We start from the raw sequence: 16,017 nt of genomic DNA, 5'->3' as shown, positions 1-16,017 counted from the left end.
CTGGCTATGTCAGTATTTTGTTACTCAAATGAAACTTTAAGGCTACTTCAGATATTCAGAAGTTTCTCAAAAATTCTGTTTAGCTATATATTCTGATTTTTGCTTCATTCCAGGCTCATTAGCATTTTTACATTATACAGGCTGGCAGACTGGACTTGAACCTGCCACTTGTTGGCCTTACAACTTTAGGCAGGTAGGAGTGGGTGATAAAGGTCTCCAGAGGGGAGGTGTCCTCTGCAGCACCTTCAGGGGAGTGTGCCCTGCCACCCACCTCTGCCAGCCCTTCTTAGGTATCCTGTAGTTTTCAAACTTCAACTTAATGATTATAACATTAAAAAGAATGTTTCAGAAATTCCCTGGCCGTCCGGTGGTTAGGACTGCACTTCTGCTCCAGGAGGCATGGGTTCAGTCTCTGGTGGTGGAACTAAGATCCTGTAAACTGTGTGGCATGACCAAAAAAAAAGGAAAAGAATATTTCTAGGATCATAAAATACTTGTACCTAAACTTGTCATGATTTCTTTTTTCTTAATTAAAAAAAATTAAGTTTTCTTCTTTATGAGATTAGGGGTTAGCTGAATCTAGTTCCTTTTCTGGTCTTCCTCAGTTCTTCACTCCCAAAGGAAGTTTCTTGCCTTGACATCAATTTCCACCACAAGAAGGAAAAAGGACACTTTAATGGCACCCCACTCCAGTACTCTTGCCTGGAAAATCCCATGGACGGAGGAGCCTGGTAGGCTGCAGTCCATGGGGTCGCTGAGGGTTAGACATGACTGAGCGACTTCACTTTCACTTTTCACTTTCATGCATTGGAGAAGGAAATGGCAACCCACTCCAGTGTTCTTGCCTGGAGAATCCCAGGGACAGGGGAGCCTGGTGGGCTGTTGTCTGTGGGGTCGCACAGAGTCAGACACGACTGAAGCGACTTAGCAGCAGCAGCAGCATTCAACATTGTTCCTTCACATTTCCCCAGTGGGCTTAGCTTAAGGCCTCTAAGCCTTAGTATATTTATTTTTTAAATTCTGTTCTTAGAAAAAAAAAGAAAATTCTGTTCCTGATCCATAGTAAGCCCTCAGTGTTTTATTGTTACTGCTGTTGTTACTTTACTATTGCATGGTCTTTCAGACCAGTTTTATAGCCTTCATTCTCCCTGGAGAGACCACTCTTGGTGCTTTGTGGGTCTCTGAGGGGTGCGCAAACTTATATTAGAACTCAAGGGTATACCTCTGGAAGTGTTAGGTCACAAGAGGACTCCCAGTGTAGATCACACAGGATGGTCATGCAAAGAAGGGAATTTAAACAAGATGTCTGACTCACATCCCAGCTAATTTTTTTGATATTTATTTGGATGCATTGGGTCTTAGTTTCAGCACGTAGGATCTTTGATCTTCAGCATGCTGGATTTTTTAGTTGTGGCATATAGGATCTAGTTCCCTGAGCAGGGATCAAACCCAGGTCCTCTGCATTGGGAGCACGGAGGCTTAGCCACTGGACTACAGGGAAGTCCCCCAACTAATTTTCAAACATAGCATTTATGGTGCTCTTTCCCCCCCTAAAAACAATACATGCTCATTGCAGAAAACTTTAAAAATAACATTTATTGAGTTTCTATTTATAAAATTAATAGTAACTATTGAGTAAAACTTAGAAAACACAGAGAGCTTACAGAGGAGGTGCAAGGGCCTGTGTGGGGCCTTGAGTAGTCCCTGGGGAGGAAAGTGAGGACGTGATGCCCGGAAACGGGCCAGGATGGCACCGGACACTGCTCCTTGTGCTGAGTGTCCACCCCTCTGTCTCCGCAGACAGACCAGCTGTCTAAAGACTGGGCCCGGAAGTGGAACGAGTGGCAGGCTCTCGTGGAGCATTACAGAGTGGACATCAACAAGAGGCAGGCTGGGCTGGTCATTGACTCCAGCCTGCCACACCTGATGGCCTTGGAGGACGACGTGCTCAGCACAGGTGTCGTTCTCTACCACCTCAAGGTGAGCAGACGGGTTCACCCCGCCTCCTTGAACTGCAGGCCCCAGAGGTGCAGGAGGGAAAGGCCAGTGGCAGCCGAGGCGGCAGAACTGCCCTCAGGAAGCCAGGTCTGCCTACCAGCTGTGATCTGTTTCATTTTTGTATGAATAGAGCAGAAGACTAGCAATCAGAATTTGTTTTTCAGCTGTTACTACTGTCGCTCTTGTTTTTGCTTTCTGTGCCTCAGCTTCCTCATTTAACATGAGAAAGACGCTGCTTATATTCCTTTTCTGGCTTCCTAAAGCACAGGAACGCACTCCTGGAGGTGAAATCCCAACCTCATAATTCCACCAGCACTCAAGCGCTCCCCGCAGATACAGCCAGCTCACAGAGGGCTTTCAGGGGCTAAAGGGGTCAAAGGATAAGAAACAGTTCCCTTCTAGTACTTTCCCGCTTCAGTCAACCTCCTTTCTCCATTACTAGGTTTGCCTGGGAAAGAAGAGAGGAGAGAGGAAGTTGGTTTAGGAAGTTTATAAAAAGCATGCAGAACTCTGGAGAGCTGGTGGGCTAAGGGTGACCAGGGTGCGACATGCAAGCATCCAGAGAAAATAGAATGACGTGAAGCCCTTCTGTAAAGACCTGGCTCCCGTCGTTCTTTGTCACCTGGAGGCCACCTTCTAAATGAAGCATTTTGAGAGTTAGTGACACATGGTAGGTAGAGTCTTATATCCTGTCCTCATCAAAAGTGTTTGTCCTATTGTAGAAGGACAGTCCCCATGGATGGGCTAAACATACATTGAAGTGAACGTGTTAGTCACTCAGCTGTGTCCGACTCTTTGCAACCCCATGGACTGTAGCCCACCAAGCTTCTCTGTCCATGGGATTCTCCAGGCAAGAATGCTGGAGTAGGAAGCCATTCCCTAGTTCCCAACCCAGGGATCGAACCCGTGTCTCCTGCGTTGCAGGCAGATTCTTTACCATCTGAGCCACCAGGGAAACATATTGTATGTGGCCAAGAGTCCTATGCTCACTGGAAATCCAATCTGCATTTTCATAATTGTCCCCAGCATGTTAAACCGACATTTAAAAGGAGCAGAGTTTATGGGGATATGTGATGCTGCCTTCATCCCTGGAGAAATTAGGTTGCTGTTGCTGCAGTGCCTGTGGTGGGGAGACCTCAACAAGACTCATGCACTTATTAGCAAGTCTGTGTTCTGAGGCTGAGCCCTCGGGGAAGTTGTCAGAGACTGAGCCTCCCAGACAGAAAGTTAAAGTAGCTTCTTTTTTGACACAGCATAAATCATCTCAGTGAAAATGCTCCAGGCAGAAACAGCTGTGACTTTAATAACAAATCTAAACACCAAAGGCAATCGATCGTTCCATTAGTCAGAGCCATAGGGAAAGATTGGAGGTCAGGAGAGACCAGATGGAATAAAACGCTTAGTGTTTGAGTAGAACTGATGTGACCTATTGACTGGATGTGGAGTGAGCAGATGAAGGCAGACATCATGTGACAGAGTTAGGGTGGCAGCAGAGGGCTGAAGGATGAGGGCAGATGGAGCTGGAGGCAGGAGATGGACGATCCTGGGTCACTGGCCCCCTTGCCGAGTCAGTGCGCTGAGGGTCGCTCCCTCCCTCACACACTGGTAGTGAACCTAGGCGTGAGGCCCCAGTCTGCTTTTGCTGGGGAGGCTCGTCTAGGTTGCAGTGTGTGGGCTCCTCTAGTTGCAACGTGCAGGCTTAGTTGCCCTGAGGCATGTGGGATCTTTGTTCAGAGACCATGAATCGAACTCACATCCCTTGTTTTGGAAGGAGGATTTATAACCACTGGATCACCAGGGAAGTCTCTCAGTCTGCTTCTAATCCTGGCATTTCTATGGGTTTTTACCCATTTCCTCCCTTTTCATTTGTTTACATCCTGGGTTGGGTAGTAGTATAACAGTAGTCATTTTAGATTCTCTGTTTTTATTTGCTAACTTGGTTCCAAACCCAGACCTAGTGCCTAACAATGGCCTCGGAGCTGTTTGCCTGAGTCACCTTGGGAGGCAGCTTGAGTGGGGAGTGAGCAGTGAAAGGGTGGGAGGAGCACAGGTTATTGATATCCTGAACTTCACCCTCATAACTGCCTTTGTTTTGCTGTTCCTCCCAAGAAAGAGGCATAAAGCAGCAGAGGGGCAGCAGGTGCTGGCTCAGCCCACATTAAGTGAGATGCCAGCATGTTTTGGGTGCTTTCTGCTCTGCAGATCCAGAGGCTGGGATGTGCTGTGGCCTTTATCCCTTTGGGAGGAACGTGCCTCGTCATTAGGGCTGACCCTGACCCCTTGAGAGTAGTCTTGACCCCTCTCCCTCCATTCTGGTTGGTGGAGTCTAGAGACCGGCATCCATTGGCTCATGCGATCCTCAGTGGCTGAGCAGGAAAGCCTGGGTTCTGGAGAGTCGTGGATTTTGGGAGGGAGCCAGATCCTCATTTATTACTTCCAGGAGTCTTTCTTCACAAGTGATTTTGGGAGAGCTACAGGGCCCTCCATTCTGGCTGTTGACAGTGAAGCCTAGCATAGAACTTTCTAGTCACTTAAAAAGCATTGGTCACCAGACAGGTGGTTTGGTGAGGTTGGAATAGCATGGGCACGGGACCAGGAGAGAAATGAATTCTAGCCAGAGTTGTCCTGTGTAGTCTGTGGGCCCCCAGGGCCGCTTATTTCCTATCAGCTTCAGATTCCTCCTCTATGCAGAGGATCATAATACTACATTCTAGGTGTTAAAGTATTACATGAGAAATGTCTGTAAAGCATTCGGCGCAGTGCCCCGTACATAGAGGATAGTTAGTAAATGATAAACACAGCTCTAGACTCAGCTCTAGACTCGCATCCCCGTTGCCACGTCACTGCCTTCCTCAAACAGAGCTGTGCTCTTACACTGTGTTGGTATGGTCTCTGCTAACCCAGTGATTCACTGATACTAATTCCCGTTTCTACCTCCTCTCTTATACTCTCTTTCAGTCTTTTTAAATTCTAGATGTGTTTTCCTCCTTTTTGTGCTTTATTCTTCTTAGAATCTGGTGTCTGTTAAATTTCATCTGCGGATTAAGAAGGTAAAAATCCTGTGCTTCAATACTTTGTCATAGAAAGCATGTCTCTTTGAGACTGACTTGGACCAAACTTGGGCCACACTAACCTTAGTCCCTGGGAGAAAGCCGTACTCATGTGTCCACTTCCTCAGGCTAGAGAAGCTCTGACTGCCTAACTCGAGGTTACAGGACAGAAAGGAGCTGGCCAGTGCTAGCTGCTGCTGCTGCTGCTAAGTCACTTTAGTCGTGTCCAACTCTGTGCGACCCCATAGACGGCAGCCCACCAGGCTCCCCCGTCCCTGGGATTCACTTTGCAAAAAGCTGTCCTGTACTGTTTTGCCCACACCTTCCCAGGGGCATCCTGGGCTGCAGAGTGAGTGGGCAGAGCAGTCAGAGCAGCCTGGACCAAAGCTGAGAAGTGGTGTGGAAAGGAGGCTGGGGAGGGCATGGGGAGACAGTGTCAGTGCTCAAACAGGTGGACTCTCCTTTGGGGCAGGGCTGCATCCCTTTTTATTCTCCTTAAAATGGCTTTGTTTTTCCGTTTAGGAGGGGACGACAAAAATAGGAAGGATTGACTCGGAGCAGGAACAGGACATCGGTGAGTGACAGTGTATGGGTCTGATGCTCTGTGTAGGTATTCATGCCTGACGGGTTTTCTTTCCGAGGAAGCTGAGGGTTCTGAGAGGAAGGAATCTTGGAGTTCTGAAGGGCTGCTCCTCTTTTGCTGCCAGGCTGTGGGTCTTGGACATGAGAGGAGGAGACACACACACCGTGGGGCCATCTGGGTCTGGGTGGTTTCAGGTGGTGGCTCTTCCTCTTCTGTCATGATGTGAGATCTTCCAGAAGTGGATTCTGATCTCATCAAAAGAAAGGCAGAGATGTTTCCTGGGCTATGCCTCCACCCGAGTGACTGCCCCGCCCCCACTGCCCCCACTGTCTGTAGTCCTGCAGGGTCAGTGGATTGAGAGAGACCACTGCACTATCACCAGCGCCTGTGGGGTCGTCATTCTACGTCCTGCCCGCGGGGCCCGCTGCACAGTCAACGGCCGAGAGGTCACCTCCTCTTGCCGTCTCACCCAAGGTAGGACTACCCGTAGCCCAGTTTATGCCAGCATGAGTGGTGGACCAGCTCTGTTCTCAGGAGCCAGATCAAGAGGGCTCAGTGAAGCAGGCTTTAAGAATGGAACCACCAGCCTCTGCACCCAGGGATCTGAAGATTTCCTAATATGGTCCTTTTCCTGTAAATAGAGACCCCAAGTCCAGGACCCCTGAGCAGAGAATGACTCTCTGAAATTAGTACCTGTGTTTGTTAGCTGTACGTCCTTGGGAAGGTCCCTGAGCCTCAAATTCCTCATTTAGAAAATGGGGATAATAATAGAATCATTGTGAGGATTGAATGAGCTAATCTGTGTAATGTTCTTAACAGTGTTCTTTTCACTCAGAAAATACTCATCATGATGATTAATGCCATTATTACTACTACTATTAATCTATTCAGATTCTGTGTTCTTTGTGGGTGAACTTGGGTACCCCTTCTTTCATGGAGTATTCCCTGACTGCTCTACCTGGAGCTCCACTTGCTTTCCCCTGGAATACCAGGGCTTCTCCTGTTCATCTCATTAGTTCAATGCATATGCTATATGATATCCAGGGAGTGCAGATCTTACTGACTCAGCTAAATGATCACCTTACTGAGGGTAGGACTTTGTTCCCCAGAACAGTGCCCTGCACATTACTGTACTCAGAACATGAGCTGTGGCTTGATTTTAGTTTGGTGTCTATGCCACAGGAGCAGTCATAACCCTGGGGAAAGCACAGAAGTTCCGGTTCAACCACCCCGCAGAGGCTGCCGTCCTCCGGCAGAGGAGGCAGGTGAGCACATGGCGTTCTCCACGTGACTGTTGACCTCCCTGCTTCGCCTTTCTGGTGGGGGAGCCGAGCTACGTCTGTATCTGTTGGGATAGGAGTGATGAGGCTTCCTTCCTTATCCACAGGTCGGAGAGGCTCTTGGCGGCAGTGGCTCTCTGGAGTGGCTGGACTTGGGTGGAGATGTCGCTGCCTCCCAGATGTGTCTCTGCCCTTTGCTTTGGAAGGAAAGGTGAGAGAGAGTTGCTCGTTCTACTGTGGAGCCTATTGGTTTTGCTTTCAATTCATTACAACATGGAGCAGGGAAGAATTGAGTGTAGCAGCCAAGTTGGGAGTGAAGCCTGGCCTGAACCACCTTGGGTGAGTGGTCTGAGGATGGTGAGCTAGCCGCTCAGCCAGTGGGTGGCAGGCAAGTGCTCATGGTCCTCATTCACTTCCCCTTGGATGTCACACTTCCTTCATCACTGAGAGAGGTGTGTACTAATATCACTTGATGTTTCCTGTGGCCACCTTCTCTGTCCACAAGATTTACATGTGATGTGACTGTGGATATCTGTTGCTGCTTTCAGACCTGCCTCCCATGGATCCCATTGAATTCTGGCCTGCCTGTGTGTGAGCTCACATATGTGTCAGTTAACTTCCAGGACCAGCTTCCTCTGAGTTTTTTAAGTTATTGTAGGATTGAGAAGCCTCTTTCCCTCGTAAGCAAGGGTTCAGGAACTCTAGGAACAACATGAAACTATCTTGGGCTCCTGCCCTCATCTACCTGCTTTGCCTGCCTTGAGACTGTGGAGTATGGAGTCAGTTTTCTATGTGATTCGTAGCAACTGCTTTTCTTCTTCACAGTTGTCCTTTGTCCACTTCAGTGAAGGAGCTGCCTCCCAGATCAAGATGCCCTGTGGGTTGGATACTGGGAGCAGTGGTATCCTTCCGTTCTGAAAGCCACCAGTGTCTTGTACCTTGGGGACTTCCTGTAGCAAATGTCAGCAGGGAACCTAGTGTCTGTGAGGCCCTGGTGTCGGGGGGTTGTCCCACACCATGAACTCAGGGTGCCTGGGAGGGTTCTGACAGCCCCTGGGCTCCTGCTGCTCTCTCCTCAGGCCAGGAGTGGTGATGGAAGCTGAGGAGAGTCTTGGGTCAGACCTTGATGACCAGATGAGGGTGAGGACAGGAGTGCTCTGAGCCCAGGAGCACGAGCAGCAGGCAGGCGCTCCCGGGAGGGCTGCTGAGGCCTGGAGGACAGTGATCCTGGCCTCAGGGAGGATGGCCAGTGTAGGGCGACTGGGGGCCCTGAGGAGTGGCACAGAGTGGAGCGCATCAAGACCAAGGTGAGCTCAGGGCTGAAGCCAGGGCTCTTGTTTTGTCAGAATGACCTCCCTTTTTGTAGTGAAGTCATGAAAGGGGGCCTTATCATAGGTAAGTTCTGTTGGGAAGACACACTGAGGCTGTGTTTCCCCCAGAGTCCAGAAGTTTACAGGAAATGGCTCTGCAACTTACTATTTTTTTAATTAAAATTATTTATTTATTTAGGCTGTGCTGGGTCTTCGTTGCCACATGGGCTTTTCTCTAGTGGTGAGTGGGGGCTACTCTCTAGTTGAGGTGCTTGGGCTTCTCCTTGTGGTGGCTTCTCTTGTTGGGGATCACGGGCTGTAGGGTGCGTGGGCTTCAGTAGCTGCAGCGTGCAGGCTCAGAAGTTGCAGCTCCCAGGCTGTAAAGCACAGGCTCAGTAGTTGTGGTGCATGGGCTGAGTTGTTCTGCATCTTTTGGGATCTTCCAGATCAGTGATAGAAATCTCCTGCATTGACTTCTTTACCATGGAGCCACCAGGAGAGCCCTGGCTTTGCAACTTGAAGAGCCACAGATACTTGAGGAGATATTGGCATTGGGTAAAGTAGCCTTACCTCCTGGCTCTACAACAGAAAGCTGTGTGATCTTAGGCAAGCTAAGTCTCTGAGCCTGTTTGCTCACCTCCAAGTAAGGGTGCTACCATCTCTGTCCCAGGGGTCCTTGTGATACAGGCTGAAGGAGCGGGTGCACATGGAATGCTCTGCCCAGTGCCCGACACCCCACAGCCCTGCTGCCCTGGAAGGTGGCCTCCCTTTTGTTTTCCTGTCCTCGTATCTTGCCCTAGCAGACCCATTCACCCCAGAAAAACACTGGTCTTCTGTCTTTTTGAAGTCTTCTCAGGCTCTCTACCCCCATGGGCATGGACGTGACCATTCAGCAGCACCAAGAATGACCCCTTTCATTAGAGGACAGAGGGCGACTAGAGAAGCAGGCCTCTCCCCCTTGCTGCCTCCGATCTTCAGCTCCAGCCCTGGGAGCCTTTGGGCTGGGTGGTCCTACCCAGTTGCCATCACCCGCAGGCATGAGCCAGCAGTGGGTGGGGTGGGCTCAAGCCTGTGATCTGCTAGACGGGCTGGAGAGACTGTGAGCATGAGGGGCCCAGCACATTGTCAGCAGGGCTCCCCATCTGGGCGTGTGTCTCCATGAGGGTCTCTCATTTGCTCTTGGGTGGTGTAGGCTCCGACGCCTCCTTGTGTCCCAGGTTTCCTTTCCGTCCCCTCTCTCTGGTGGGGTGCTTCTCTGCTGGGAGCCTGAAAAGCTAGCGCTGACTCTAGAGCAAGGGAGGTTGGCCCGTTGGCAGTTATCTGGACCTGAGAGCAGTTTGTCCTTGAAAACTCTTTGTCATCCGTGTTCTTAGCATTGTCCCATTTGGAATTTGGGGAACTTAGCCTTAAGTGCCTAGAACCCAGGGACGCTGTTGCTGCTGCCACTGCCACTGTCTCCTCTGCAAGTGAGTGCCTCTGCGTTTCTGCTGCAGAAGCCTCCAGAGCTGAGCAGCCAGAGGGCCTGATGGAGTCCTGGCAGTAGCTGGAGGTGCTAGGGTCCCCCAGGGTGAAGGGTACCATCTGAGAGGGACAGAGGTCCTCAACTGCAGGTAACTGAAGACTGCTCCTTGGTCATCTACCCAGCATGGAGCATTAGGCCAGCATGTTCTTTTTCACTTGCTTCCTGGGAACTTGACAACGTGCTCAGCACAGGAGCCGTTTTTAGTCTGATGGTGTGTGACTCCTCAGGTGAACGTGCAGGGTCTGTGGGGATTCTTCCAGACTGCCTCTCCTTGCAGACCTGCTGCCACTGTTGGGTCTGCAGAAGCTGATGGCTAGCTGCAGCTTTCCCCGGGGGAGGGTAAAGGAGCTGTCTTCTAGAGAGAAGCTGATTGTACTGGGTTGGAGAAAAAGTTCGTTCAGGTTTCCATAACAGCTTGCGAAAAGCCCAAATAAACTTTTTGGTTAACCCAATAAATCTGAGAGTCAGGAAGGAAACTGAGTACTCTCTGGGAATTCAGAATAAATGTCTCCTCCCTGTCTCTTGTAATTGATGGTCTGGATCTTTGTTGGGTATGTCTTAAGACCCTCTGATGGGTTCAGGTTTGTAATTCATCCATGTCCGTGGTCAGATACAATTTGGAGCTGTGATGCAGGTATGATACATACAAGTGTATGTGTAAAATGTTTTTCATCAACTGTTTTTTCTGTTTGTGTGGTGCTCACTGGCTTTTTATTCCATTTGCTAGCCTCTGCCATACATGTTTTCTGTACACTCCCCTGTGTGTGTTTGGCCTTTTGATCCCAGCAGCAGCACCCGTCTTCCCCAGAGCACCTGGTGCAGGTCCCTGGACCCACTGCAGTTTGAGCCCCACACAGCCTCCTTTCCACAGAGGAGCCTGCCACTGTGTCCATTCCCACCCACGCCCCTGTGCGTGTATTCACTCTCCCACCCATCCGTCCTTCACTGTCCTCCTCAGGTTACAGTAAGACATCTTAATTTCTTCTAAGTCAAAAGCAGCTGGATTGTGTTTTACGCTTTGCTGCAGCTATTCAGCTCTGCCAGCAAGGCACAGAAACCCCCTAGACAATACATAGACCTCAGGTGTGGTTGGGTTCCAGTAACTGGATCACAAGAACAGGCTGTGGACCATGTGGCCCACAGGCTGTAGTTTTTGGACCTCTGCTTTCATTCTTCTCTACAAGGTGGTAAATCTCCCAAGTGGAGTGGACTTCTCAGAGCGCATTGCTCAGCCAGTTTGCCATCCGCTTCTGGTGTCAAGTCACTGAGTGAGTTTCCAAGCCTGAGAGCCATGGGCTCCTGGGGCTGGAATGAGGGCCAAGGGTAGGCTAAGCACAGCCAGATCCAGCTTATGTGTCAGCTTCCAGCAAACACTGAACCTTCCTGGATGCTTCCCCTCTCACCTCAGAGCAGAGCCCCATGCATTTGGCTCTTTTAGAAACCTTAATGACAGGAATGGAGAGGCCCTGAAGAAACAGCATGGGAGGCCCATGCATAGAAGGCATGTGAGACCAAGGGAGAAGTTAGCATGAGGGGAGAAGCTGTCAGTCTTTGGAGGAAGGCTCTGACTCGTCCATGGTCCTGCAGGAACCTGGTGGCAGAGTAAAGCATGACCGAGTCTAGAATTTTCTTTTTCTTCTTTTGGTAGAGGTGCTGGGGAATGAATTTGAGTCCTTGTACAAGCCAATAGAACCTTTGAAAATTTTGTATTATTGGAAAATTCAGCTGTACTACAAATGATTGACTCATGGCTAAATCATGTTTTATTTATATCCCCAACATGTTCCCAATGCCTCCCCACTGGATCTAAACACATCCTGGACAGTTTCACCAGTAAACACATCAGCAGGTGTCTCTGAGAGGTGAGGCTGAGCCTAAAGGTCTTGAACCCTCTTGCAGGGCTCGCTCCCCGAGACCAGCCCTCCCCCGGGGCCCCTGGGGCACATGCAGGTCGGTGTGCGTCTGAGTTCCCTCTCCTTCCACTACTAGATTGAGAGGTGCAGTCGTGGGCTCTGAACGTGGATGAGAAGTTCCGGTCCCACCATGTTCCCAGAACTTCTGCTCTACTCTCATTATGCCACATTTTCAGCAGATACCTTTTTATTCTCTTCTTTTTTTTTTTTTTTAATGACAAGGTTTCTTTATTTAGCTAAAAATTAAAAAAAAAAAAAAAAACCCAACCACTTTACTTTGCTGTTTTCCTTAACCAAAATGAACCTGTGTTTCTGCTGAGCCCACAGCCTAGGAATCTGCTAGCCTCAGGACTGCTCTCCCCTCCCGCACTGTGACATCACCAGCTGCCTGTGACACCGTGCCGGTGTGTCCCAAGCTGTCAGGAGTCCGGAGCCCTCTGCACCCTGTCCAAGGCAGGGTTCCCTGGGAGGGGCTGAGGCCACTGTGGTTTGTACTGAGCTGTGTTTGCGTTTCCCCCGGGTGACCCGGCCCCTGTGACAGGAGAGCGCTGGGAGAGCAGAGTAACAAGGACCACTGGCCACTGAGGGCTGGAGAGACGCCCTGCGGGACCCAGATTCCGCAGCAGCAGCAGCAGCACCTCGTGGGGGATGTGAGGCAGCAGATCCTAGTGGGACAGATTAGAGCCAAACAGGAAGCGGAGCCGAAACAGCTGCACACCGGCCTGCGGGTTGAAGACGGTAGGAGCCTGCTTGCCATTCCCATCTCTCTGTGCCCCCCGCCCCACCTTCTGTATTCTTTCCTTTGTTTTCTTTGTGATATGATGGAATCTATGGTATTAGGGGTTCTCTCCCCTCTTACCCCAGGGGCTTTTACAAGGGGCTAAAAGCAAGAGTAAGGAAACAGCCTCATTTTGGCCCCTCATCGGGGTGTGGTTCTCCTGCCTGCTCCTTCATGTGCACACATTTGTCCAGGCTCTGCTACTGGCCCGTGTGTGTGCCTATTGCCCTGCTGAGGCCAGGGGCTACATCTCCTTGCCGTGTGGTCAGGGGGGCCGTCACTCTTGCCCCAGAGGGCCCTGTGGCCCTCATCCCACCCTGTCAACCTGGCCAGCTCTTCACTCTGCGCAGGTACAGCTGTGGCCAGAGGTGCCTGAGTCCAGGGAGGGAGGGAGGGCTGACCTTCTCTTGGGGTGTTTTTGGTTTGCAGACAAGCTCAGAGGAGAGACCTGGCTGGCCAACTTGCGGCAGCAGCCACAGCAAGACCACGCAGCAGAGAAAGAACTTGAGGCTGCAGTGCCTTCTCATTCGTGGTGCCAGACAGACCCCAAGACTCAGCCGTACCCGCAGGTCCGAAGCCAGAGCAACGTGGTGCACCCGCAGTTCCTGCGGAGACACGAGCAGAACATCCAGCAGAGAAGAGCCTCATTCAAGCTGGAGAGGGTCATCAAGAAGCAGAGGCTGCTGGAGGGCCACAGGGGACCGGAGCAGCTCAGGGCACTGTACTGGCTCCAGGATGACCGCCTCCGGAGGACCCCCTTCCCAGCCCTCTGCCCTGGTGCCCTGATCCCAGGGCCTCATCGTAGAAGCAGGTTGACAAGCTGCAGTTCTCTGCGCCTCCGAAGGCCCTGCAGCTGGCACTCAGCCCAGCTGCGCAGGTATAGCCCACGGAGGCCGCCTGGAGGCACTGGCTGAGGTTGACAGCCCCTTCCCAGGGCCTCAGTTTCTTCCACCTGTGAAACGGAAAGATGTGTCTGCTCTTCTCTTGCTCATCGCTTTCTCTCTCTTCTGACCACTCTCCTTTCTGTATAGTTGGGCTCTTACTTCTTTGGTGACATCTCCTGAGGGAGAATCTCAGCCTCGTCTTCCCTGTGCTCCAGACCCTGGCTGTCCATGTATGCCTCCTGTGTAGCTGCTGCCCCAACCGCAGTCTGTTCCCGCACCATTCCCCCTTCCCCTCCCACCCGCCCAGCAGCTCCAGTCAGCGGCTCAGCCCCCACCGTATTGAGCATGCGGAGCACTGTCTCTCTGACTTCTGGTTCAGTTTGGGCTCCTCCTTTTTTTCTCCTTCACTCCTCATGTTCAGTCAAGGCGAGGATATGCTGTCTCCTCGACTGCTTGGAACAGAGGGCTGTGTCCACCTCTTCATATGCTCTGGGCCTAGCACAGGGCCTCGCCCATAGTAGGTGCAGTTAATGTAAGTGTTATGTTTGCTCACCAATCACTCATAGTCTTCAGACTGTGTGAAACATTTCCAACACACAAGGTGGGAAGAATCATGTACCTGTCACCCAGAGCAGGTGTCACGATTTGCTTTGTCTCCCCTCCTTCATTTTGCTGATGAAGTATTTTAGAACAACTCCTATACAGCATGTCATTCCGGTCCTACAGCAAATATATACAGTTCTGAAAAATAAGGGCTTTCCTTGTAACCATATTGTCATCACACCCAACAAAATTAAAATAATAAGTATAATAAAAAACCTAGGCCATATTCAAATTTCTCTAGTTGCCTCAAAATATATATTTATAGTTAAGATCCAATAGGATATACACACTGCATGTAGTTATTATATCCTTCAAGTTTCTTTTAATCATCCTTTTTGGCTTCTTAATAATTTGTTCATATCATTAATTTGTTAAAGTGGGTCAGTTCTATACGATGTGCTTCCTTATAGACTTGTTTGTTTGGGTCCTTGTAGAGCCACTTCAGTTATTCTTCAGTTCCTCATGTTGGAAGATTTCCCTAAAGGCGGGATTCGATTCAGATTCCGTCCAACCTTTTTATAAGTAAAGAAAATGAGGAACACAGTGTACCCGGGGCTGCTTTAAGAGCCAGGGCTCTAGTCTGCAGTTGTCTTGTGTGCCTGTAGAGCTTTCCTCTGACCCTAAAGGCCATGAAATGAAGTGACAGTTGCTCAGTTGTATCTGACTCTTTGCAACCCCATGGACTATACAGTCCATGGAATTCTCCGGGCCAGAATATTGGAGTGGGTAGCCATTCCCTTCTCCAGGGGATCTTCCCAACCCAGGGATCGAACCCAGGTCTCTCACATTGCTTGCAGATTCTTTACCAGCTGAGCCACAAGGGAAGCCCAAGAATACTGAAATGGCTAGCCATACTGGAGTCGGTAGCCGTTCCCTTCTCTGGTGGATCTTCCCAACTCAGGAATTGAACCGGGGTCCCCTGCATTGCAGGCAGATTCTTTACCAACTGAGCTATCAGGGAAGCTCATAAGACCTTAGGGACCTAGTTTTAATGATTTTATTTATTTATTTTTGCCTGTGCTGGGTCTTCACTGTTGCATGTGCTTTTCTCTAGTTGCAGCAAGCTGGGGCTCCTCTCTGGTTGTAGTGCATGGGCTTCTTGTCATGGTGGCGTCTCTTCTTGTGGAGCATGGGCTCTAGGGCATACAGGCTTTAGGAGATGCGGCATGTGGGCTCAGTGGTTGTGGCTCTCAGGCTCTAGAGCACACCCTCAGTGGTGGCTCAGGGGCTTAGTTGCTCCACACCATGTGGGATCTTCCAGGACCAGGGATTGAACCTGTGTCTCCTACATTGGCAGGCAGATTCTTTACCACTGAACCACCAAGGAAGCCCTGGCCTAGTTTTAAATCTGTTTCAGAGCAAACTGAGGAGGACTTTATATTCCCTTTGTCAGGAGGAAGTAGGGACCTCTGTCTTCTGAGATGGCTTTCCTTGTCTCCACAGTGTTTTCGTGAATCGGGATCCCTCCACCACGTTACCACCTATGCCTGACCCTGCTGAGCAATTATCAGAAGAGTATCTGCCCCTGGCTGCTTCTTACCCCCCAAGGATAGGGCATCTCATCCAGCATGCCCTCTGTTCCTCAGGCGAGGGGCAGTTTGGCACAGCCAGGAAGGCCCTGGCCTGGAAGGGAGCCTCACACCTGGGCACGTGCCTCACCGAGAGCTCCGAGTCGGCCAGTGTCCAGGAAGTGGAGAGAATGGGTAAGCAGCCCCGTCAGATGGTGGCCCAGAGTTTAGTATCTCTGGGCCAGTCAGCTCACAAGTGAAAGCCATGGGGTAAGCTGAAGGTCCTTACCCCTTCCACTCAGACCAGGAGGGCTAAGGCCATGCACCAGCAGGGTGGTGACCAAAAGGGAACCTTGGGCCCACGAGGTTGTTGAGGGAGCCAGTTGCAGTTCCTCACATCTTCATGGATCCAAATAGACATTTGGGCATGGAAAGGCAGCCAAGACTTTCTGGGCAGGATTCATACCACTGTCTCCAAGCGAGGCATCAAAAAGACAGCAGAGGGTCCTGGCAGCTAGGGTTGAAAAGTCCTCTTGCTTGTCTCATGGCAGCCTTTTGAAGAGGCAGCACAGAGTGGGGGACCCAGAC

The 16,017-nt window shown here is 50.5% G+C and overlaps 1 protein-coding gene across 6 annotated transcripts in view; it reads left to right on the top strand.

Annotated features, from left to right (window-relative positions):
* STARD9 (StAR related lipid transfer domain containing 9) overlaps positions 1-16,017 on the top strand; it is a 123,731-nt gene that overhangs the window by 76,050 nt on the left and 31,664 nt on the right. For 5 of the 6 annotated variants that reach the window (XM_018054387.1, XM_018054388.1, XM_018054386.1 and 2 more), the window contains 8 exons: positions 1,801-1,980; positions 5,571-5,622; positions 5,968-6,105; positions 6,814-6,896; positions 7,019-7,122; positions 12,198-12,394; positions 12,864-13,311; positions 15,365-15,624. In XM_018054387.1, the coding sequence (XP_017909876.1) occupies positions 1,801-1,980; positions 5,571-5,622; positions 5,968-6,105; positions 6,814-6,896; positions 7,019-7,122; positions 12,198-12,394; positions 12,864-13,311; positions 15,365-15,624 (1,462 nt within the window). Of the gene's footprint in view, positions 1-1,800; positions 1,981-5,570; positions 5,623-5,967; positions 6,106-6,813; positions 6,897-7,018; positions 7,123-8,575; positions 11,606-12,197; positions 12,395-12,863; positions 13,312-15,364; positions 15,625-16,017 lie in introns of those variants that run through there. The other variant, XM_018054390.1, reaches the window with a different exon arrangement.

Source organism: Capra hircus, chromosome 10 (assembly GCF_001704415.2).
Source record: "Capra hircus breed San Clemente chromosome 10, ASM170441v1, whole genome shotgun sequence".
Lineage (NCBI taxonomy): Eukaryota > Metazoa > Chordata > Mammalia > Artiodactyla > Bovidae > Capra > Capra hircus.
Note: the sequence above shows the minus strand (reverse complement) of the source record. Positions and strands in the feature narration are given on the sequence as shown.